This window comes from Chionomys nivalis, chromosome 1 (assembly GCF_950005125.1).
Source record: "Chionomys nivalis chromosome 1, mChiNiv1.1, whole genome shotgun sequence".
NCBI lineage: Eukaryota > Metazoa > Chordata > Mammalia > Rodentia > Cricetidae > Chionomys > Chionomys nivalis.
In genome coordinates this window covers 684,957-710,618 of record NC_080086.1, presented here as the reverse complement: position 1 = coordinate 710,618, position 25,662 = coordinate 684,957, and the positions used below count along the sequence as shown (strand labels likewise).

Genomic DNA, 25,662 nt, shown 5'->3' with positions numbered 1-25,662 from the left:
AATCTATAAACAGCAATTCTTCTATACTTAGCAAACAGTTTTAATACTTAATAGACTGTGATAAGCTTGTATGCCATTGTCGTTGGGAAGGCAAAACCAGATGCTTTTTAAAAGTTTGTTATTTTTGCCTGAAATTTATCAGAATTTTTGAATATTTCAACAGTTGTATAGTTTTGTCCTTTGAAGAGTTTTAATGCTTAATAACTTTTAGATTGCCAAGGATATTAAGATATAATGGAGTTTACTGTGTTGAACACTGAATGTCCGGTGCTATAAATTAGCAGATTATACCCCAGAGAAATTGGAAATTATACTATCATTTTATCAGTGACTACTTTCAGGGAAACTAAAGTGTTTCTAGGACATGTGATATAACTGGCAAAAAGGGTTGAGATAGCCAGCTCTATGTGTTTGATTTTTCATAACATCAAATGTGGCTCACAGTTACCTCTTTTTATTGGTATTGATGTAACATTAACTCATTACTGTAAATATTTTACTGACTACAATTAGTGTTTATGTGTTTCTATCGAGTCCTATTATTTTTCCTTCTGTAATATTTCTGTCTCAAGTGTTTTCATGTTTGCCTATTATTTCAGTTGATGTACTTGGGAGTCCTTAAGACTACTTAAGTAGTGTACTTGATGTTTCTTTCTGTTAGTGCACAAATATACTATTAATAACTTTATAGATTTAGTGAGGAATAATTTAGAATTGCTGTTATCGATAAATCTTAAATTATAATTTAAAAATTATTTTCCTGATTTAAAGTCTCTTTGGTAATTAACAAAAGAAAAATTAATATTACTACATTACTTTAAATCTTTATTAGCTAGTATTCCCTCTTTCTTATTCCTTTTGTTAGAAACATATTTTGGTGACAGGAATGAGTGATTCATAAACTCTTTCCCAAATGAATCTGTCAAATATTTACAAAGTACACACAGGAAAAATTTTCACAGATCCTTTAAGGGAAATGAAGTCAGTACATTAGTAAATATTTTACATCATATTGAAAATTCCCTCTGTAAACTATTGTGGAAAAATAAGTAATTTAAGGCAGTGTCCTTTGACTAGAAGGGGATTAGACATTCTGCAAGGAAAGTCACCAACAAAGGCTGACTGGGATGAACATTGATGGAGCTTAAAGAAGTCAGGTATTTCCTTCTAGGATGCTGAGAATTCTGTCACAAACTGGGTGGCTCTGAACAGTCTGAGAAAGAAGAAACGTATCAGGTGAACATATATAGGAGCAAAGCCTTTTGGAAATAACTTCTTTGTATTATTTATTTATTTTTTACCTTTCTTGTTTCACCATAGTTAGTCCCTTTACTTATTTCTTGAAGTGGAAAACCTCAGTCATGACCAGACCTTTCTTTCCTTTGTCATGTTGTCTAATCAATGAGTTCTGGGTTGCATGTTTTCACAAACATTTCTTTGCTTGATTTTCATAGGAATCCTGCAAGAGTATTGTTTAATGTTTAATGTTTAATTTACTTAGCGAGTAAATAAGGCTTAAAATTTGATGCTCAGAATAGTCAAATTACTTCTTTTGCCTCTTGGCTACTGATCCACAGAGCATGAAACCAAACACAGTGTCTCTAAGTGTGTGGCTCTGCGCAGAAGCAAAAACAAACAAAAAAACTTTAGTTTTTTATAAAAGTCACACAGAAAGTGACCAGGCATAAACTCTCTACCTTTCCACTCTTATTTCTAAGTAAAATTAAATCTATCTGGATGTATTCATATTACTTGGGAGGCGGAGACAGGAAAATGCCAGCTTAAGACCATCATGGGACCCTGTTTCAAAAGTTAAAATCTATTTGACTTTTTTATAAGGATCAGAGATCCTTGTGTGCAAGACATTTAGTTCATGTTTATGTATATAGAGCATGTTCTAAACATCTCAAGTCACTATTATGTCTCATCTTTCTTGTTTATTTACTTTCATTTTGTGTGTTTGTTTCTGTCAACAAAATCAGGTCCAGGTTTGCAGAAAAAAGAAAACAAAAAGAGCTTGTCTCTATGCTTTGATCACTGACTGTGGAGTATCAAAAATAATTAATAACTCTATTGAATTTTATCAAGTAGCTCTCATATACCTATATCTCATATGTATTCTTGTTTTATACTATTATTTAATCCTCTGTTACTGAGTGTTGACTATCTGCTGAAATATTCATATTATTTCAGTAAAGTGATATCTATTTGAAAATTGCAACAGTGTCATTCTATGATAGAAATTGTTCAGATGTATTTATTTAAATTATTATTACAATGGTCTTAAAAATATTATACCAGTTTAAGAAGGGCAATAGCCAAATGTATTATCAACGGCATGCATGTTCTTTGAACCATGAACTCCTATTTCTCTTGCCTATTTTTCTATCATGTCTATTTTTGATAATATGAATTGCTATTTTTAAAACTTGAAAAGAGAAGCCAGACATAGAGGCAATATCTATAATCCCAGCATTTAGGAGACTGAGACAGACGGATCATGAGTTAAGGCCTATTGGGCCACAGTGCAAGTTACTGTCTTGAAAGGAATGAGAAGAGTAGTGAAAAGAAGGGTACCTATCTTTGTTCTACTTAAATTTTATTGCTGAAGGAAAGACATTGTCCAACAGTCTCCATCATAAAGTTAATAATTTTATTATTGAATAATTGAGACTATCTTGATTAATAAATGACAACATCAACTGTGGGTCCTCTGCAAGCCACATCATTGTCATCTTTCATGCTTTAAAAATAATGAAATTCAGCTACAGTTCCCTCAAGAGTCTGTCTGGGCTAGATTATAGTCAGAGCTGGGAGATCAGGAACTGGAGCCTCAGAAGGATTGTTTTTTTCTATCTCCCAGCACACATGCTTTGCTTTGCAGAGTGTATGCTAAAATGCTGTGGTTCAGTTAGGCTTGAAGTGGGCATAATTAGAGGGGTGTGGACCCAGGGGACTCAGAGGGGAGATTTTAGAGACAGTTGAGTCAGAGAAATGTAGCTTTTAAAGTTTTATTCACATCATTACATTATGTTTGTACATTTGGAATTTGTTGTTTTTGCTCTTAAAACATGGAATATTAACAATAACCAGAGGTGATGCCTATACTTATTTTTATTTACTTACTATTATGTTTTAGACAGAATTTCATTATATAACATTGGCTGGCCTGGAACTCACTGTGTAGAACAGGCTGACCTTGAACACTGAGATCTGCTTTCCTCTGCCTCCCAAGTGCTAGGATTAAAGACATATACCACCATGCCCAGCAAGGTGATTTATTTTTAAAAGAGAATATAGGACTGGAGAGGTGGCTCAGTTGCTTCTTAATCTATTGCTCTTGGAGAGGACCTAAATTCAGTTGTATCACATGGTTTACAGTTACCTGTAACTACAGTTCCAGGGTATCTGGCACGCTCTTCTGACCTGTTGCTACCAGCACTAATATGATACATATACAAACATGTAGGCAAACACTCATGCACATAAAATAAAAATAAAAATAAAAAATCTTTTAAAAGGAAAGAGAACATAATGTTCATTATAAATGTAAAGAGTTACCAAATCAGGCAGCTTAGTAGGGGAGTGCACTGTGGTCTTGATCCTCTATTTCTAAATATTAGCAGAAAGGGTATTTTCAGTGCATGCTAAGTCATAACTGTATTGCAAAACAATTATTTCTGGTATACGGAAGATTTGAAAAAGTAAGAATTTTGATACTTTAGTTGATTCTAAGGATTGCCATTCAACAAAGGCTAAGGCTCTATTTTAGAAGTGTTTTATTTATCCCTTGCTGACAATATAAAGTGTAAAGATTACAGAATATATGTCCAGGCCATTTTCCCATCCATCATACTTACTTAATGGAGGGCAGCATGCACCTAGTTAACTTAAAAATTGAATATCTGATGGCTCAATTAAAATTCAATTAGCTATCTAAATTTGTCCAAATTATAATACAGATAAAAAAGTTTTTGGAAGAGACAAAAGGGGCAGACAGAGATTTTAAATATAAAAGGAATTAATTTCTAGAGACTTGAGTTTTTGTAAAAGAGAACCATTGGAGCTGGTCAAACTGAAAAGGGCTAAAACAACAAAAAGGGGACCCCTCTGGTTCTGAGAGAATGGGGGAAAATCCAAATATGATAGTCTAAATATCAGTTAATACAGATTCAGATTTCCTCATTTCTATTAATAATAAATAGTTAAGCTGTAACAAAGATAATAGTGTAAAAGAGACCCTTCAATAATGATGCTATAGAGAACTCAAATCAAGCTTACTTTGTGTTGCTTTCTGCAGTGCATTAGAAAGTTTGTGTGTTTCTAATGTCTTACATAAGAACACTTTTATGAATCTTGATATTCTAAATTACCAAATTCTGATATGTTTTGTTATAACATAGAATATAGTGGTTTTAGAATAGCCGAAACTTAGATATGAGCTTTTTTTTTCCAGACAGGGTTTCTCTGTGTAACAGCTCTGGCTGACCTTGAACTAGCTCTTGTTTATCAGGCTGGCCTTGAACTCACAAAGATCCACCTGTCTCTGCCTCTTTAGTGCTGGGATTAAAAGCAGGCACCATCACGCTCTACTTAGATATGAGCTTTTAAACATAAATCTCAGTAGAGTTTTAACTAATTCCTATAAATCCAGAATTTGAGGTGACTTGGCTTTAATATTTTCTACATGTCTAAACTGTTCGCCAAAAAAAGCTTCAAGAATAATTTTGAAGTTCAACTCTCATTTTTGATTTTTTTCAGATTTTTTTGCAAAAATATTATGCATGCATTTTCAACTAGCCTTTTGTATTATTTCTAATATTGTGAACCCAGTGCCAGAAAGCAGACTGATTTTTGATGGTTTAGATACCTATTTTCTTGGAGTTTATGATTAACACATTAACAACTTATAACATGTAGTTAATCTAGTATGAATTATAGTATGTGGCTTTAAAGTAACAAAAACAAAACAAAGTGAGTACCATTAATAAGGTTGTTTTCCTTCATCAGTCCATGTTACTAAAAATTTTCTTATATAGTGAACCACCTAAGACTTCTGCTAACAATTATTTTCAATGCAATCAAGTTTCAGAAAACCGTAAAGATAATTATCTCGGTCAATATCCTGTTAATAAAGTATTGTTTGACGTTCTCAAAATATCTGTGAGTTTAACAATATTTCTTTTTTTAAACATTTCTTTAATTAAAAAAGATTTTTCTATATGCCCTGACAGTAAAATCTGTTACCTGAATATATTCCATATTTGAACAGCAGATTTATGTGCTGATCAAGTAATCAGCATCATGTTCAAGTTCACAAGCTGAAGATTTTTTATATTGATCGACTCTTTGACTTTAGAGGCATCAAATCATCAAGTATGAGTGAATACAGGTCATAGTACTTTTAAAATCTTACTACTAATTTTATGTCATTAGTTCTTTTCTAATATTTTATTTAATTAAGGAAAATCTGTCTTTTCTATTGCCATTAGTCAAGGAAAACCCATACCCAAAGAAAACATACTTAACCTAGATGTTTCTAAGTGCACATTCCTCACTAAATCTCAAGCAACTATTTTAGTTACTGTTGCTAACACCTGTATGTCATCTCTTTGTATACATGTCTAATTTATTAGTTTCTTGTAGATTGTCAGCAGCCTGCTGCCTCCGTACCGCCACAGTGCTCACAACTAGCTGGGAGGCAAGACTACCCAACTGTCAGGTAAATTCTTAGGTCCTTCCTTTTCCCACCAGCTGCATGTCAGCTCCCCTTCCCAAGGCCATAGCTACCTATGCATCTTTATGTTATTGCATGTTTTTTTCATGAATTGACTACATGACTATACCCTTGTTACTTGAAGTCCATATTACCTATGAGCATGCACAGGAGTTAGTGCTATGCCATCAACCACTAGCTGGTAGAATAAAGGCTGCTTCATTTCCTCCTTGTGAGCAAATATGTGGGTTATTCCAGTACTTCATTGCCTCCAATCTCAAACCTGTAATTGTTAAGCTTTTATCTTTTTGTCCTTCAAATATACATCTCAGACAAACAAACAGTGAAAATGTATGCAATTATATATGAAAATATCTAATGTCCATTATAGGACACTTTATAAAAGGATTTCCATTTTCTCTCTACTTAGTCCCATTTTTAAAACTGAACTGAAAAGATAAAGAATGCTATTTGTGATAGTACATACCTGTAACCCAAAGACTTTGTAGGCTGTGTTAAAAGGCTTAGTTTGAGATCAGCATAAGTTATATATTGAATTCAGTGCCAGCTTGTGATACAGAATAACACTGTCTCCAAAATCTATAAAAGAAAGGAAGTGGAAAAAGGAGGGGAAAAGGGAGAGAAAAATTCAAATCTGAATTCCAAAAAAAATTGCGGTGATTATTTTTCCTTTCTCTGAAATGAAGTGTTTTCAAGTCATGTTTGTAGACAGACACTGAACTGGAGAGTTTATTGACAATTCATATTCCAGTTTAAAGTACTCCAAGACAGTTACTAGTTACCTCCATCGTGAGTGACTCCCACAGCCTAGCAGCATCTCATAACCTCCTCATCGCCCTAGTGTCCTTCATGCTCACTTCTGTTGGACTAAACTTTTGAATCTGAAGTCTATTTATTTATTTTAGAGCCCGCTTATTAGTATACATAATGTATCTCTTGTTCTCCTACCAGAAGGCTTGTATGTATCAAGCAAGGACCAGCCCAAACATAGGCCCATGTGTGTGTCTGAGATAAGTAGCTGTCAGTAGCAGACATGCATGGTCATACCTTAGGGTAGTTGGGTAATGACCAACACAGAATCCATACATCCAAAGCTAGTATGTAATGTGGTTTATTGCCTAGGTTAGTGTAACATTGCCCCCAGTATTGTGGATTGAACCTAGGGTCTCACATGTGCTATGCTAAGGGCTCTACTGCTGAGCTGCATTGCCAGCCCCCAAAGTACATTGTTAAGTGGTAACTAGACAGTGTCTTCTGATTGATCTCTCTTAGAGAAGACTGATTATACATTTATCTTAGAAATGTTCTGTATTTTGTAGATTTATTTAGTTTATTTCATGTGTGAATGTTTTCCTTGCATGTATGTATGTGCACCACATACATGTTTGGTGTTTGGAGAGCTTAGAAGAGGGCATTGGGTCTCCTGGAAGTAGAGTTACAGATTGCTGTGAATCACTATGTGGGTGCTGGTTATTGAGCCCAGGTCCTCCGCAAGAGTAACATGCTCTTAATTATTGAACCATCTCTCCAGCTCTTCATGATGAACAACAGTTTACTAACGTATTGATGACATTTATAACAATAGCCAATTGTGGATAATTTCAATTATGTAACTGAATATTAGTATAAATATTAGTATAAATGTACAAGTTGATCTGAGAGGGATTCTATAGTATAGTGATTGGGAACATGGGGTCTGAGCCTATTATAGTGTACACTCTTCAAAGCAACCTCCTTTATTTGGGGCTCCAGGGTAGTGTCGACACAGTACAGATGCTCCATAAATGTTGACTACATGAGTGAGTGGATGAACTTTAGAGTCAAACTTTTGGCTTGTAATCCTATCTCTTACATGCCTGCATGTGTAATTTGAAAAGCTGTTTCTGTTGCTATATATTTTCTTTACTTATGAGGTAAGGATGAAAACAGACATTGGGAAAAGTCAGTGATAAAGGGCCTGGCATGTCTGTCCAGTCTGCTGTTGTAATATGAGCGGAGGGGCTGCGTCCCCGGCACCCGGCCGCCCACATGGCTAGCTTATGTCCCCAAATAATTACAAGGAAACTGTATTCTTTTAATAACTGCCTGGCCCATTAGTTCCGGCCTCTTATTGGCTAGCTCTTACATATTGATCTAACCCATTTCTAATATTCTGTGTAGTACCACGAGCTGGCTTACCAGGGAGAATCTTAACCTACGTCTGTCTGGAGTGGGAGAATCATGGCGACTCACTGACTTAGCTTCTTTCTCCCAGCATTTTGTCTGTTTACTCCACCCACCTAAGGGCTGGCCTATAAATGGGCCAAGGCAGTTTCTTTATTAAATGAAAGTAACTCCTCCATCAGTCTGCTGTTAGAATTCACACTTCTGTACACTACCATCCCTGGACCAAAATCTTATTTGTTTTGTGACAATTCTGTTAGCTTGAGAAGAGTTGGAACACTATCGCTTTAAGAATTTCCATGAGACAGGAATGCAAATGTATTCCTTCTCTTCTGAGGTTACTGAATGTTGGTGCTTCTTGTCTGTGGGGGTGATTTACGGAAAGAAAAGCAATATAGTGAATTGCAGACGTTCCTAGTTTCTGTTCAAATAGATGTAGCATGTCTAGAACAGACTTCTTCTCTTCCTCACTATAGTACACACAGAGAAATGATTACTATATAGAGATTTGGAAGGACCCCCCCCCCCTTCAGAGTGACTTCTGCTACAGGAGGATATGAGCCAGTCCCGCACTGCCATCTTACTCCTTCTGGGCAGAAAAGGTGACACACAACCAACATTAGAACTCATACTGGGTTCTTCATGTTTGTTAGTTTGATTCCCCACAGGCTAAGCAGTTATTATACTCTTCTAAATGGGAAAAATCAGGGTTAGGCAGACAGAACAACTGAGCCAAGTGATTTAACATCCATCCCTGTCCACCATGGAGCATAGCTGCACCTCAATAAGGAATCAGTCATATTCCTATAGTTGACAGAACAAAGAAAGCTTGTTTAAGTCACCTATGCTGGCTCAGTTTCTTTGAATTGAAAAGTGGATATTCAATGAAACATGGGAAAAATTTCTAAGGAATGTTGAGTGATTTCTAATCAGGTATTCTCTTTGTTTCTCAATTTGAAAAACAAAGTTTTATTTTTTACTTCTCTCCAGTTTATGTGTATATACTTATATAACTGTAACCTTTTTTTTAAGTTCTGGGGGGTCAAATTCAGGACTGGGCACATGTTCTACTCACATAACATTTAAAGTATATGATTTCTTTATGATTTCTTAATAAAGTGTTCTTACACTGAAAATGTAGAACTTTTCCATATATAGTTTCTTTGTTTTGTTTTGAGAAATAGTCTTGCTATGTTGTCTAGGTTTATCCTGAATTCCATGAACTCCTGGGCTTCAAGTGATCCTCTTGTCCCAGCTTCCCCGAAAGCTTTAATTGCAGGTTTATGCCACCATGCTCAACATCTATATACTTTGCGTTTTGGTATTAATTAAAGTTTTTATTTGGAGTCTGATCCACAATCTATATAAGTCATGAAAATGGAAAACACCTCAAATAATATTTAAATATATGGTAAGAACCAGTATGTCATGTTTCAATAAATATAATTCAATTTTTGAACTATTTGCAGGCTGATTCTATTCTAAGTTATTAAAAAATGATATGTGTAATTATGCAATGGGAAATGATGTTATAGCCTTGGATATAATATTTAAATATATAAAAATGTGCAATATTTATCATGTCTTCACATCTACTAAGTTGTGTTTACCTGGGAAAAAAACAAAGAAAAATAATAACCTTTTTGAAGATATGCCAAGCTTCCTGAAGATATGTCCAATTTAAAGTCTTAGTAATGAGTTGTTAGGCTTTCTGTTACCATGTTCTTCCAGTGAAAAGTTATTTATGGTAAAGGTTGAATAACAAGTGGTCTTCTAAAGATATTTAGCAATCAAAATGGAAACTGAATTCATGCTATTCCCTAAGTAATAGTATGTCAAATGTTTATGTTAAAATAATTTAACTTTTCAGTTAATAACGTTTTCTATAGGTTAGTGTATATATATATATATATATATATATATATATATGTTAGTAACACATGATGCTACTACATTTTATGCAAGCTTAAAATACTGATACTAGCTTTCACTTTATAACAAATTTGAAATAGGAATAAAGTCATCATGAATGACACATCAAGGTGTTGGGCCAACTGAACTATAACCCCTGCTTGGGCTTTGTTATCCTTAGCTAGCCATGCAAAAAAAAATTCTAGAAAGAAGAGTACTGTATCATACAAGGTCTTCCTACATAACATGATTACCATAATACTACTTGCTATAACTTATGCTGTACTTCAAGTTTAATTTCATAGAAAGAAATTATTTCTAACTTACAAAAGACCACAAGGTCTGAGGAAAGTCTCTCTGATTTAGTTTTAATCTGTTATTTCCTTAACCATTGACTACTGGGAAGCTTAAGGATAACCTTACCCAGCATTGACTTTTTCCTTATATCATTATCTGATTAACCATACACTATCTTCTTGGATCTTGTTCCACCATTTTGTATTTGCTGCATTTGATACACATGGACTAGAGCTGTGGCTTAATCACAGACTGCTTTCCTAAACTGTATGAAGTCTTGTGTTCCTTCCCAAGCATCATCAAAAAGAAAAAAATAGGAAAAATTGTAGTGCTATATTATTTGTATTTTTGATAAATAAATTTTGCCTGAAGACCAGAGGCAAAGCTAAAGCCACTAGAGGTCAGGCAATGGTGACCTGCACCTTTAATCCCAGGATTTGGGAGACAGTCAGATGGATCTCTGTGAGTTCAAGGTCACCCTGGGCTACACAAGATCATTGCAGAAACAGATCCAGGTGGTGGTGGCCTACTCCTTTAATCCCAGTATTAGGGAGTCATACACCCTTAATTCCAGCACTAAAAGGAATATCAAATGAGAGAGAGAGAGGCTTTGTCTCTTTCATCTGTGGTCACACAGCCTTGGTAGAGGTAAGATTTCTCTAGTGGTTGGCTGCTTTGTTTTTCTGGTTTTCGCTTTGAACCCCAATTTCAGTCTCTGGATTTTTATTATTTGTGCTATGAAAACTAATTTGTACCATTGGTCATCATAATCAGTATAGGACATCAGTTTCCTTTTAAACTAATTTACATTGGTTCAAAGAGTTCAGGAAGGAAGTAACTTCTCACTAAATATTTCCTAATTATGATTTTATATGAATGTTCAACAGATACATCTGATTGACAATTTCAATATCAAAGCTTCAAAATATCTGTTTAATCCAATTTTTAATTAATCCATCAATAATATTGTTTTTAAAATTATTTAATCAAATAAATTATAAACTTTGAATAGTTATGACCAACATAGAAATGAGTTATGATACTAAAATTCATAATATATGGGGAAGTAGAACTTGTTTTCTAATTTTAAAAAATCCCCATGGTGCCCTCTCTTTGTTGATAGTTACATTTTAGAAAATATCCACCCAAATATATTTTGTAGTTTTACCCTTGGAAACCTAATGGTTTTACTCTTTATTCTTCAAGATTATTCAACAAGACATTAAGGAGTCTGAGATCAGGTTCATTACAGGTGGAGGCTTTCAGAGATGGCCTGTCGTTTGAAGACTCCATCATTCACTTAACAAATGTAAAATGTCATAAAAGTCGTGTTTTTTTTTTCAGACCACCAAACCAAAGTTGAAGAACCCTAAGAACAATTTAAGCTTCACAATCAAATTGATTGTCTTTTGGAGTCTCTATAGTTAACTCTAGATACTTATAAATGTTAGTATTTAGTGTCTTTGTCCATTGGCTAGCACCATCTGAACCACAGAAAGCACATTGCAAATACAGAATCCAGAGTCCGTTACTGGCCCTGGCCCTACTAACTCAGTGTCTCCTTTACCAAGATCTTTGGGTGACTTGTACCTATAATAAAGTTAGAAAGGGACTGATCTAATGACACTTTACTGCCACCTAGAGATCTTGTAGTTGGAGACTGTGCAAAAATTGAATACGTGAGTTGGGGGACAAGTTCATGTATCATTTCCTAAAGTTACTCTTTACATTTTTACTTTTCTCTCTTTTCTTTTTTTTTTCAAGCTTTGCTTTAAAACATGAATTTTTCTTGGCATGCTTTGAATTTAAACAATTTTCTTCACAAAATTTTTGTTCATGTGTTTAAATATATAGTGCAATAATTTGTCTGACCATCATAGTACATGTGGCTGTTTACCAGTATGTTTTTGCTAACTGCCTTCTTTCTCATTTTCAGTCTGGACATTGCCCTCCCTGAGGAGCAGCCACATTCCAGCTCACAGTGTGCTCCTCTCCATTGTCTCACCAAGCCTCCTTATCCCTAGTCTTCATCTCTCATGGATGAGTATCTGGGCTGAAGGTTTTATAGCCACACTGAGGACACTGCCCGCGATCTAGCAAGTGTCTTCTTGGAGATTAGATGTACATATGTATTACAATCCATCATTTTTGAAGAGGAGAGAGAGTTCATAAGAATAAAATGATGCATTGAACCTCATGTGATTAAACAATTTATGACTTCTCTGAGTCATAGATGACCTGCAATCAAATGGCAACAGTTCTCTTGAAATTTGTAAGAAATATGTATCTCAGACAGCTGGCTTTACCTCCATAGCATAAAAGAGATCCAAGAGAGTGTAAAATAAATATATTGTAAAAATCATCTTTCCCTATCTTTCATAGTCGGCCATAGAAGTTGATTTCAATATTTTTCATTGATACTTTATATTTTATTTGCTATATGGTTTTGTTTATAAAGATAATTTTTGTAAGCAGAATTCCTTTGTTTTTAAATAATCATAGTTCGCTTGGTTTAATTTAGTTTAAAATATGGAACTGGCAAGATTACGATTCTTCTTGCAAAGAATTGCAAATGAGGTGCATTAGAATGTTGACAATAACTGTTTTGCTGCTACATGAATATTAGAAAATAACATATAGTTTATTTTCTAATTCATACTCCATTAATGGCTTTTTTAAAACTAGAGTTCTTCACTGGACATTTATTAACAAAATCTACGGAAGAGGCAAAGATATGATTCATTGGTTTAATCAAGTTTTGTTGGTATCTTTAATTTTTTAAAATTGCAGTTGAGTAGATATATTGGTGCTGCTCCTGTGTGATTGTGTGTATGTATGTGTGTATGGTCGTGTTAAAGAAGGGCAAATTGCTTGGAGGAAAGAAACGGTGTGTTTATTTAATAACCACAAAGTTTTTAAACTTTTTCCAAATTTAGGGTCTTACTATGGGTTTCCCACTAAAAGGGATCACAATAAATGAAAAAATATATACATAAATAGCTGAAAGGTAGCCTTTGGTTGTTAATTTATGCCGAAAGTATATGTTTTTGTTATTTGTTTCTTTCACAATGAATCTTTTTTGCCAAAAAAAAGACAATGAACCTTAGCTTATTGTCTACTTTTGACAAACACTCAGGTGCCTACAGTCATATTATATTGAGATAAGACATGTTCCTATTTAATTTACAGATTCTGCTAAGTAACTTTTATGACTTTATTTAATGCAATAGAATTTCATAGAAAAATTTAATTTTGCATTATTGAGAAAACAAGGACAACAGCTAATTGAGCTGCAAGGTCTAACTTGGATTCCTCAGTTTTCAAGTGCTGCCCACATAATTGCGCCTAACCCTGACTTCTTGTCCTGTCAGGTAGCCTTAACTTACACAAAACCATAAAGGTTTTACTTTTTCATGTAACAATATCTCTAACTTCTCTTCAAAACAAAACTGGTCCTCCCTGTCAGAAAAATAATGACTAGCGCTGTAGGAAGACAACAGAGATTTCAGAGCTGCCCAACTTGTGGAGCTGAAGGGGTGGCACATTTGTGAAGGACTCCAAAGATCAGCAGTCAGCCACAAGTTTCTTATATTCCTGTTGAGTAGCAGTCATGGTTACCAAAGCAACCCAACAATTTTATATTCCTTATCTAAATGATGTTTTCATGTCATTTCTTATGCAACTTGGAGTAATAGTTGAAAAAGTTGTAAAAATAAGGATGCAGGTTAAAGTACAGCAACACACAACAAAGATCCTGATGGAAGTCCTGCTCAGTCAGATCCCCACATAGTTGCTCCTGCCTATGTTGCTTTGTTGTTCCAGCACATTCTCCTCATTTATGGTGTTAAATCTGCCTGGTGCCAATATTAGTGAGATAGTATGGATTTTCATTAGAGTTCAGTTAAAGACAACTTCCTCTGTTTTCTTTTTCTTTTTCTTGTTACCCTTCCCTAAGCATGAGTGGTAATCCAAGATGTGTCATAGTTGCTAAGTTGACCTTGACCTGAGGGATAACATACCTTTTAAATAAATACCCCAGAATAAGTTCTGTCTTTGAATTGGGAACCCAACGATGGATCTCTTCTCTGTGTAACCACTGTTGACTTAGCTGCACTGTATTTGTGTACAAAGTTGATTTCTTCGAATATGAAATTTAATAATAAGTCTTTTATAAACTAGGTTTATTTTAGTTGTTTATTTTAATAAAGTAGGAAATGTATGTTTTGAAATATTAATTCTATAAAATATTATTTTTAGCAGAACTTTGCCAAGAAGATATAGAAACTTTGAAACAAATTTTTTTATTTTCAGCACAAAAGTAGGTGGTAATCTCTAAGTAGTAAGAGACTAACGTTTATTTATGTTTTACAACATCATTTAGTATAGTTTAAACTGAGCCATATTTATATTTATTTATTTATTTACAGACCTTTTCAATGAATAAATGCATAGTACTGATAAAAATAAATACCTGTAAAGATATCAGGATGTCAAAAGAAAGTGAAAATTTGATGAAACAAAAAACATGAGTCTCAGTAGGAATAACTGAAGGTGCATTTGATATTAAAATAAAAACTTCAAAAACACTACAAATGCTAATTGTGGTAAACATGTTAAAAAGATCAAGATTACTTAGCAAAGTAACCAACTACTGTAAAATTTTCATTACATTTTACTCTGTGTGTGTGTGTGTGTGTGTGTATGTTTGCACAAGCATGCATGTACACACATGCATGTCCACAGCACAGGTGAGAAAGTTAGAGGAAAACCTGCAGAAGTTGCTTCTCTCCCACCTATGTGGATCCCAAGGATTGAACTCAGATTATCAGGCCTAGTGGAAAGCATCTTTATCTGCTGAGCCATCTTACTGGTCTCCACATTTTTTTTTTAAATGAAAGCACAATTACAAAACTGAATAGAAGAATTAGTGCAGAAATGGTTTCCCACTGAGGATTTTTCATTAACACATAAGAATAAAATATAAAGAAGCAATAAATTGTGTTTGGCCTAAGTGCTTAGCAGCATATAAAACTTTGGATGCATAAATTTTTTAAATATCTAATTCTGGATTAAAAATAGAGAGGAGGAGGAAAAAGGAATTTTGAAAACTTCTAGAAAATATGAATTTAGTAAGGAATGAAAAAAGATTTATTTGGAAGTTATACTTTATATATACCTAAAGAAGAGGAGGTACAATAATGAGGTCAAACAAAAAGAACTTAACAAGTGTCAGAGAGCAGCTAAGATCCCATAAGACTAAATGTGAAGGGTTGGTAGTACCTGTAGGAAAGAGATTTTTAATGGTAGAAAATTAATAATTGGATTATAAGGATTTGTTTTTAAAAATGGGATGTTACTGGTAGTATTGTAAGTAGATGATTTACAATAACATATCATTATAGGAACCCACAATTCTATGATTTTTTTGTTTTAAAATCTAAAATATATTTAATTTTTACTGATTGGTCATGAAATATTTTTACTTTTGGACTAGGATAGGAATCTTAATTTTCTAAGGTTTTTCTTTTTTAAAGGAGTTCTTCAAAATTGTCTGGAATATAGCAACTTCAGTTTAAAGAATTTCAGTGTCAGAGTCTTAAAAATCAAATAACCTCAAGAAAATTTCCTAAGTAGAAGGTATGCAATCAGTTAGGTTAGAGGAGACAAAATTTCTGTCTTTAACATTTGCTTTATCTATGCTGTAGAACATGTTCTTGTACATATAAGTCCTTCTTTATTAAATAAGCATGAACAATTGGTTATTAAACTAGCTAAGATATGGGCATTCCCTTATACACTATATTGAATAAAATCCTCCTCAATAACCAAGCACAGATTACAAATAATGGTATGAATAAATCAAATATATTTTCTACTATGATAAATGTCAAGTTTTATTATATTAGTCAATCAAAAGATTTAACCTTTCTTATGAAGAAATCGGTGAGCAGGAATAGGGTGTGACTCAGCAATGGGGTGTTTGCTGGACCTGTGTGAGACCCTGGGTAGCATCCACTGCACTGCAAAGTATTTCCCCACATAGAATGCTGTTCATTCCATTTAAGAATGTCACAAATGCATTGATACTGTACATATAACTAAATTTCTAAAGTTTACAGTGCTTAAAAGTTTTGTTGATTTAAATTAAATCAGATTGATTTAAAATAATCTTTGCACAAAGGCTGCAAAAATAATGTTTTCAAATAAAGCAGAAAGCTGCTGAACTGAAGTCATGCTAGTCAGTATGGCCAATGCAAATGTTGAGAAATAAGTATGTACTTCAAAATCAGTGTCTAGCTCCTGACTGACAATTTCTGTTATCTGTTATAATAACCCAAAATGGGTTGTCTGAAATTAAATTCATCTTTATGTAAATGGAATTTAGCTACCACAGTCCCTGATACATTGTAGCATGGTTCTTTTATTTAAACACCTGAAAGACTTCAACTGAGACACCTCTTTCTTCTTGTTACTCAAGGTACAAATTAATGAGATAATTTGTATTAAAATATGCTCTTTGATTTAGGATTTTTTTCAGAAATGACTATGAGGAGGCAGAAGCAATTAACCTCTGTTATTGTAAGACAAAAGTGTAAGATGTTTGCATGAAATATTTCACATCATGTAAGCTTTCCCATATTCATAACATGTATTCTACTTGTCTTGTGATCTCTTAATTAGGAATGCAAGGAGTCTGTTACATGTACTGGGTCTCTTTTCCATACTGAAATGCATGGCTTTATTCCTCAAGTATATTTTTATACCTCTCAGCTGGAGTTGTTTTAAGAATCTGCCACATCTGAACTGAAGCTTAAATGACCCACTAAACCAGATAATTTCTGAGATTGGAATTTAATTGCTCTACAACATTTGCTGGGAATTTATTTTTATTTTAGCTATATTTCATAATCAGCCTGTGCTCATAACTCTGAGAGCACTGAGAAGTAAATTTGATGCTTATTAGTGTGAATATATGCTTTTCATTTAAAAACTCATTTTAAATATCAGAAAGGTATGAAGTTAAGGGAAATGACACCACTGTGTTGATAAATCTTTTTCTTGTAATGGAGAAACAGAAAGAATCATTGGGGCACTGGTGGCACACATCTTTAATCCCAGCACTCGGGAAGCATAGGCAGACAGATCTCTGAGTTTGGGGACAGCCTGGTCTACAGAAGGAATCATTGGGTTCATAACTATTATTATGTAGTAAATTGGAGGAAATATTTTTTAATGTTATTGCCACAGAACTTTTAAGCTCAATGGTTTGACTGTTAGAGTCAATCAAACAATTTTTAAAAAATATTTTATGACATTTTTGTAATGTAACTCATGTTTTTATTTGCATGGCTGTGCATATATGAAGACATGATTCTGATGCTGTGTTTTTTTCCCATTTAAATTTGTGTTGTGTGTGATCAAACCTGATTTCTACACTGTATGATTATTCTTGTAATGATTCAGTTATTCCTACCTTTATTATTATGCTTTGGGGGCATAAATGATGTGAAGTGTTTCTATCTAGTAATAATAATACCTTGTGAAAACGTGACTAAAACACTAATTTAAGAAATGCCTTTCTTGCTAATTATTTAAAAATCCAAACATTAGAGACACTATCAAAGACACATGCATTTTTTTAAGTTTAGAAAGTTCTTATGAATTTATTGTTTAATGATCTTTTTACTTTTTTATTGTAGATAATCCCAAGTGAATTTCACAAGGGAGAATATGTATGGCATATCCTTGTTTCTACGATCTGATCATGCACTCGGTAGTTGTGACAGGCATTCCATTGCTAAAGAAATAACAGAATACTAAAACTATTATCTTGGTTTATCTTACCTACTGACCATATTGTAATGCAAAACTTTTTCCAGTAAATAAACTGATGGTCTTTTATTCATTTCATCATTGCTGAATTTTTATTAGTTTAGGATTTTTCTGTATGCCATTTTTAGTTATATTTACAACAAATAAAAAGTATAGGAACCTCTATATGATATATATTTTTATCCACAATAATACCTTTTTTAAGTTAAAAATGGAATGGTTTGCCTTAACATTTCTGCATACTCCTGTTTAATGATATGTATAATCAACTTTCTTTTCCCCTTTTCCTACTCATAATATTTCCTTAAAGAGTATTTTGGCAGAAAGATGCACTTAGCTGAATTCAATAAAAATGTTTTGATTCAGGAAACACTGTTTTAATGAAAGGAGAATGAAGCTTTTTATTTAGAGGTAACCCTTTTTTCTTTTACATAGGAAAGAGTTCAGTCATCAAATTAGAGGGAGTTCACTTTTATTTGGTATGATATATATGATAGTGAGCCAGTTGCTCTGGGAATCATCTATTTTGATTCTGTTTTAATTTACAGTGGTGCAGGGGAAAAACAGTCAAGCATGGGTTTATGTGAGGGTGCTAATGGATAAAAATGAAATCCTTCATATAATTGATCAAATTTATGGGCCCAGCTAAGGTTTCCTCTTCACTTTTTGAAAATAAAACATAAAAATAAAATGTCTTTAAAAGTCTCTTCCTCTTCTAAAAACTACTGTTTTTGCTTTTGTTTTCATAGGTTGAACCTACAAGTGTATTTGATACTTGGCCTTTTCTTATGTAGTAACAACAATAGTTTGTTACATTCCTAAAATGTAAATAATTGGACCACCACCCATAAACAACAATAAAGTCTCTTTTAGTCTAGGTAAACTGACACATCCCTGTCACAGTTATTGGAGAGGTGGAGGCAGAAGGAGCAGAAAATCACTTGAGCTCATGATTTTAATGCCAGGAAGACCATGTCTCAAAAAGAAAAAAGAAAAATTCTTTTTTTTTTAACCTCTGCATTTTCAGACAACTTGTAAGATGGAGTATCCCTGGAATCCCAAAATGCTTAGGAAAGTCCAAAATGTATTAGAACTTGGGTACACTTTTCTCAATATTTGGTGCTCCACATGTACAGTGATTATCATTATAGGGATTATCATCTGAGAAATGGGTCCTTTGTCTCTATGCTCTCCAGCTTTTCTTACAGGACTAATAGACACTCATGTCCCATTGTTATAATCATCAGACACTAAGAATTTAAGTTAATGAGTAGTTATTCTTATACCTTTCTGGTGAGTCAAAATACTAGATCTCTAACATATTATAATTTGCCCTCATGTGTGCGTGAATTTCTCTGATAGAATTTCTTCTTAAACAGTTTATGGATCAGTTATACTTGAATGGCTAACAGAACCTCAGATATTTTATTCACAATATAACTGTTGAAGAAGATAAATCTCACTGGCAGAAGTTTAAGTATCAAAAGTAAATATGATGTGTAATATAACTAAATTGTAGAGGAAAATATAAAAATAAAATAAATCAACCATGATAACAGTGTGTTGTAATAAAAGTAGCAACAAAAATACTTAATTCTCTTTAATAGCCATGTTTGTAGGGCATACAAGCAGGATACTTTTATAACCTCACTTCTGTTAGTATAAAAGTCAGTTGGGAGTGACTTATAAAACAGAAGTCTGTTTCACATCACACAACAGTACTGTCAGTATAACATGGGAAAGCAAGTATGAAAGGAAAATGTAGAATTTCTTGTTCAAAGATTAAGAGTTCTGGGCAGTGGGTGGCACATGCCTTTAATCCCAGCACTGGGGAGGCAGAGGGAAGAATATTTCTTGAGTTCAAGGCCAGCCTGGTCTACAAATTGAGCTCCAGGACAGGCTCCAAAGCTACACAGAGAAACCCTGTCTCAAAAAACCAAAAAAAAAAAAAAAAAAAAAAAGGGGGGGTATATTAAAAGTTTCATGGGAAAAAAAAGAAGGAAAAAGGTTTCAGGGCAGTGACAGCAGGTCATTAGAGCAAGCACGAAGTCCTAATGAATTCAGAATGTTGTGTGGCAGTATCCACAGCATGCCAAAATAGTGATTTGGAAATGCAACACTGATTTTCAATTTCTGTGGCTGAATAAAATATTCTAGAGAAAATGTAATGAAAGCACATCAAGCACTAGGTCTCATGTAAAGTCCCTGAGCCCCAGCCTACCTATGGCAAAAAAAAGTTTAAGATACCTTCTTATAATGCTTCATTTTTCCATACAACTGTAACATTTCAACTCAGAAATTTATAAATTCTGATACATATACCATAGTATGTTGAAATTATAGAAAATTCTGAAGGAAAATAGAAATCTTCAGAGGCAGTACACATTTTAATAACTGCTGCTATTTTTGTATTGAATTCTTAATATATCTCCCCCCATTTTCGGTTTTTAGAGACGGGGTTTTTCTGTGTAGCTTTGGGGCCTGTCCTGGAGCTCACAAAATGTGACTTTTTCATTTTTGCTGGTTATTAGTATTTATTAATATCACAGGAAATTTTACTTAAACTATTAACTGAAGATAGATGAGTTTATACTTCAAAGTCACAAAGAGAAGGAAAAAAACATTTATACTGAGTGTGCTGTAATCTAATGGATGGCAAATAAGAGGGAAATTTTAAAAACGATGTAAATGAATAAAGGCCCAGAGACCTTTTGGGAGTTCAACATGAAGGTCAGAAAAACAAAACAGCCAGCCACTGGCTCTTACCACTACCTCAGTCCAAAATGGTAATTCTACCTCCAGGATTCCTCAGAATGACATTATCTGAGAGCTGTCTCTTTCCATCTTATATTCTTCTCTAAGGCTGGGATTAAAGGTGTGCACCACTACTGCCTGGTTTCTATTTATCTAGTGTAGCTACTGGAATTAAAGGTGTGTGTCACCACTGCCTAGTCTATAAGCCTGACCAGTGGGGCTGTCTGATCTTCAGGCAAGCTTTATTTATTAAAATAAAAATGAAATATCACTACAGACATTTATTCAGAACCCCATAGGAAAAGTCACTGTAACTATATCACAAATCTTAGAGAATACTTAGCTTGTTATTCAATGTGGAAATAATGTATAAAGTTTCCTGGAAGATAGGAAGTATTCGGATTTTCTTGGTGTATACAAGATCTTCAATAAGATCATAGGAGAAAACGTCCCCCAAACTATGGAAAGACACACTCATACAAATATGAGAAGCATACAGAACACCAAAAACATGAGACCCACTTAGACTAATAAAGTCAACAGAACTACTAATAAGTCAACAGAACTATCTGCCATGATTCAATCTAAAAGAAGAACTATAGGTAGATGGATGGCTGGACAGACAGATGAGCGGATGGATGGGTGGATGGATGGACAGATATCTCCAATAAGCCAAACCTAAAAAGAATACAGAAAACATTATTTCAGGTTTAAGGGGAAATGATTTTAACAGCCTGTGGAAAGAAATGAGAAGCCACAATTATTAAAACACAAAATACCACTGAGAACACAAACATCAGCATCAAAAATCAACAACATGATAAGCAGAGCTAATACATACATTTTCATAAAAAATTTAAGTATCTGTTACCTCAATTCTTCAATCAAAAGACGTTATAGGGAGCTGCGGGCTGCGTTCCTGCCACCCAGCTCCTGGCCGCCTGGCTAGATTATTTCCTGAAATAACACAGAAACTGTATTCTTTTAAACACTGCTTGGCCCATTAGCTCTAGCCTCTTCTTGGCTTTCATATCTTGCCTAACCCATATTTAGTATTCTGTGTAGCACCAGTCTTACTGGGAAAGATTCAGCATGTCTGACCTGGCGGCTTGCTTCATCGCGTCTGCCCTGGAGAGGAGCAGCATGGCGTCTGCCTCATTTCCTCTTCCTCCCAGCATTCTGTTCTGTTTACTCCACCCACCTATGTTCTAACCTATGAGGGCCAAGTAGTTTCTTTATTGATTAACCAATGAAATCAACAGATTGATATATGACACTTCCACATCATTTCCCCTTTTTTCTGTTTAAATAAAAAAAGAAGGCTTTAACTTTAACATAGCAAAATTACATATAACAAAACAGTTATCAAGCAAGAATTACAGTTACAATATTTATATCTATTTTATCTTTTATCATAACAAAGGAAAACTAAAACCATGAATATCCATTCTTCAGCTCCATCAAAGACTCCAGAAGAATATACTATTACCTAATTAAACAAGAAATAAGCAACTTTCAAAACTCTAGAAATGACAGAGACAACTCACTGCCTGGACAGTCACCCAAAGTTCCTCTTTACCATTGGGGCATCCATCTTCGGCCTTCAGGCCCGTAGTATCCAGCAGACATTTCAATGAAGCAGGAAATTTCAAAGGCAGTTCAGTCACTATCTGTTGTGTCCTGCAGAATGTCTCACAGACTCTTTCATGAATCAGGAACCCTGAAAGATCATCTCACCTTTAGGCAAGTTCAGCAGTCCTCTCTCTGAGGGTTCTCTGTGTCCCGTTTATGCAATAGTCCAGGCAAGAGCAGTTTCTTGCCCAAATGGCTATCAAACTCCATAAGAATCCTCTTTGATGCCCATCTTCTTCTTGAAGTAGATTGGTGCTGCCAGGAGCAGATGTGTCTCATTGTCATGAAAAGTCCTAAGTCATTAAAACATTAAATGCCATATTCTGTAGTCTTTGAAAGATATAAGGAGTGCCCCTCTGAAATATATCTATGCACATCTAGAAAATCTAACACATGACTACAAGCTTGATTATTATTAATGATTATCCATTAACAACCTATATACATTACATTTTTACATGAACTACACAATCACAATACCTTAATCAATATCAGAAATACATATGCATATAACAAAATTGACCTTAAATTTCTATCAATAGAGCAAAATTCATACAAATGCAAATTATTCATATCTATATCATATCCCCCTTTAAATGTAAAAGAACATTTATAAACAATATTTGGGAATATGGACGTAGTTATTTCTCTCCAAACTTCTTCCTGCTGTATAGGGGCGCAGTTAATCAAATCTTTCATGGTGTAACCTGTGTGCCAGGGTCATCTCAGTCGGCAGTTGAGTGAAGTAATTTTTTTAAAGGTGTTCACAGCAACCTTTCAGGAGGGCATGGCCCATCATACCATATTGGAATAGAAGCAATTCACAGGGTCCAATCCTCTGTGAAAACAAAAGAAGAAACTCCTTTCCAAAGCATCATGTCCTTAGATCCAAATTTTAAAGTCAAGGTATTTTCAAAATATCTATGTTGGATTAGTTCAGCAGCATTTATAAACAAATATCTTTTAGCAGCTGTTGCTCCTTCCTCGGCATACAAACAATTCAAAGAGAGCATAATAGCATATAGTATCAAGATTCTCTGTGTATTTTCCATCTTTGTGCAGCTTTATTTTAACCTCTATTTCTTTTACTTTTATTTTTTTAGACAAGTTTTCTGTATATCTTTGTCCTGGAATAACTCTGTAGACCAGGCTGTCCTTGAACTCTCAGAGATCCTTCTGTCTCTGCCTCCCAGGCAGAGGGATTAAAGGCGTGTGCTACCACACCTTGAAGTCACAGAAGTCAACTCCGAGGTCAATCTACCTCTGCCTCCCAAGTGTTGGGATTAAAGGTGTGTACCACCACACTCAACTACTCTGTTTCTTTATTTCTTTTTTACTTTTAAGAACTTTAACTTTTAGCCTGCATATATTTTTAACATACTGTTAAACATTTAGAGGTTTTTTTTTTCAACTTTGAATCTTTCTTTACTGTATATCTCTCCTTTTCTGACCACACGAGTCTTTAATTTACCAAGCAATATCAGTAGGACTAAAGCTGTGGCTTTGGCGGCTGGATCCAGCCCATTCCTTAGCTTTCCAGCCTCATGGCTGGAGCCATTTTTATTGCCACAACTCTGTGGCGTTTCAAGGTCCCTGCCAGCAAGCAAGCTTCAGCAGCATGTGCTTGCAAACCACAAGAACCTCCTGTGTGAAAGAGTCAGAGTTTGCCCTGGCAGGACAGCCCAGAAAACTGGCATTTTAAAACAGCACAACTTTTTTCCTGCTGTGACTGAAAACAAACAAGCATGCAGTCAGCTTTTATCAACACCATTTAAATGTTTCGTGGCAGGACCTCTTAATGAGCTGCAGGGTTTTGCAGCTAAAGCTGAGTCAGGAAGCCTCTCTTAGATGAGAGCGCTTGCTTGCCTCTAGCAAGCAGAGTAGACCTGAGAAATTGCTACTACCAAGAAAATATGCTTTACTCTATTCTTTCCCAAGCTTTCTCAGACTTTCTGTGGATTCAGTTATCCATCTCTGGGTGCCATTCTATTGTAGGGAGCTGCAGGCTGCGTTCCTGCCACCCAGCTCCCAGCTACCTGGCTAGCTTATGCCCCAAAATAACAACACAGAAACTGTATTCTTTTAAACACTGCTTGGCCCATTAGCTCTAGCCTCTTCTTGGCTCTCATATCTTGCCTAACCCATATTTAGTATTCTGTGTAGCATCAGTCTTACCAAGAAAGATTCAGCATGTCTGACCTAGCGGCTTGCTTCATCGCGTCTGCCCTGGAGAGGAGAAGCATGGCGTCTGCCTCACTTCCTCTTCCTCCCAGCATTCTGTTGTGTTTACTCCACTCACCTATGTTCCAATCTATCAGGCCAAGTAGTTTCTTTATTGATTAACCAATGAAATCAACAGATTGATATATGACACTCCCTCATCAAAAAGACACAGGTTGACTGAATGGATAAAGATACAGAAATACTTGATCAATTTTCTAAAAAAAATACAACACACACATTTTAGTTTTAAGTATAGGCACTGACTTAAAATAAAAGGATGGACTAAAGTATTCAAATGAACTATGAAGGAAGCAGGAGTCATTATACTAATATCTGACAATATAGGCATCAAACTAAAACTCATCATAAAATATAAGAGAGACATTTCATTCATTAGTGAACAGCTAACCAAGAGGACATTACTATTCTAACACATATGCACCCAACACTGAGGTGCCAATTTATTAAAAAAAAATCTATCACTGGATTTAAAGACAGAGTAACATTAATCCATTAATACTAGGTAATTTTGATATACTACTTTCTACAATAGACAGGTTACCTGAAGAAAATAGAGAATCACAATTAATTGATATCATACATCAAACTGCTATAATAGATATTGACAGAATATTCTATCCAAACAGTAAAGAACACATCCTACTCAGAAGGACGTGAAAGTTATTCTTAAATAGACCACATCCTGGGACACAAACCAAATTTTTACAGATTTGAAAAAAGATTGAAATCCCTCTTTGTAACCTATCTAAACACAACACAATAAATCTTACAGCAATCAAATGTCTAAATACAAAAACTCATGGAGATTAAATAACTCATTACTGATAAATGAATGGGCCAAAGTAGAAATCAAGTAAGAAATGTAAAAAATTCCTGGAAATAAATTAAAATGGAAACACAAAAAAACCTCTGGAATACATTGAAAGCAGTACTACGAAGGAGATTTGCAGCATCTAATGCCTTCATTAAAAAGTCAGAAAGACCCAAAAGTCTGGGAGTGGGATGCTATCTCTGTCCACCACCAATTCAGGCTCAGGTGGGACTGTGAGTTCCTGGCCATGGTGTCTTCCAGGACAGGGCTGCTACAGAGG

At 34.5% G+C, this 25,662-nt stretch overlaps 1 protein-coding gene across 4 annotated transcripts in view; it reads left to right on the top strand.

Moving 5' to 3' along the window:
* Bicd1 (BICD cargo adaptor 1) overlaps window positions 1-19,353 on the top strand; it is a 168,744-nt gene extending 149,391 nt beyond the window's left edge. The window contains exons 9-10 of one of the 4 annotated variants that reach the window (XM_057764168.1): window positions 5,647-5,722; window positions 12,045-19,353. In XM_057764168.1, the coding sequence (XP_057620151.1) occupies window positions 5,647-5,722; window positions 12,045-12,132 (164 nt within the window). In that variant the 3' untranslated portion in view covers window positions 12,133-19,353. The remainder of the gene's footprint in view (window positions 1-5,646; window positions 5,723-12,044) is intronic. The other 3 variants (XM_057764129.1, XM_057764138.1, XM_057764157.1) reach the window with 3 other exon arrangements.
* Window positions 19,354-25,662: the final 6,309 nt, after the last annotated feature.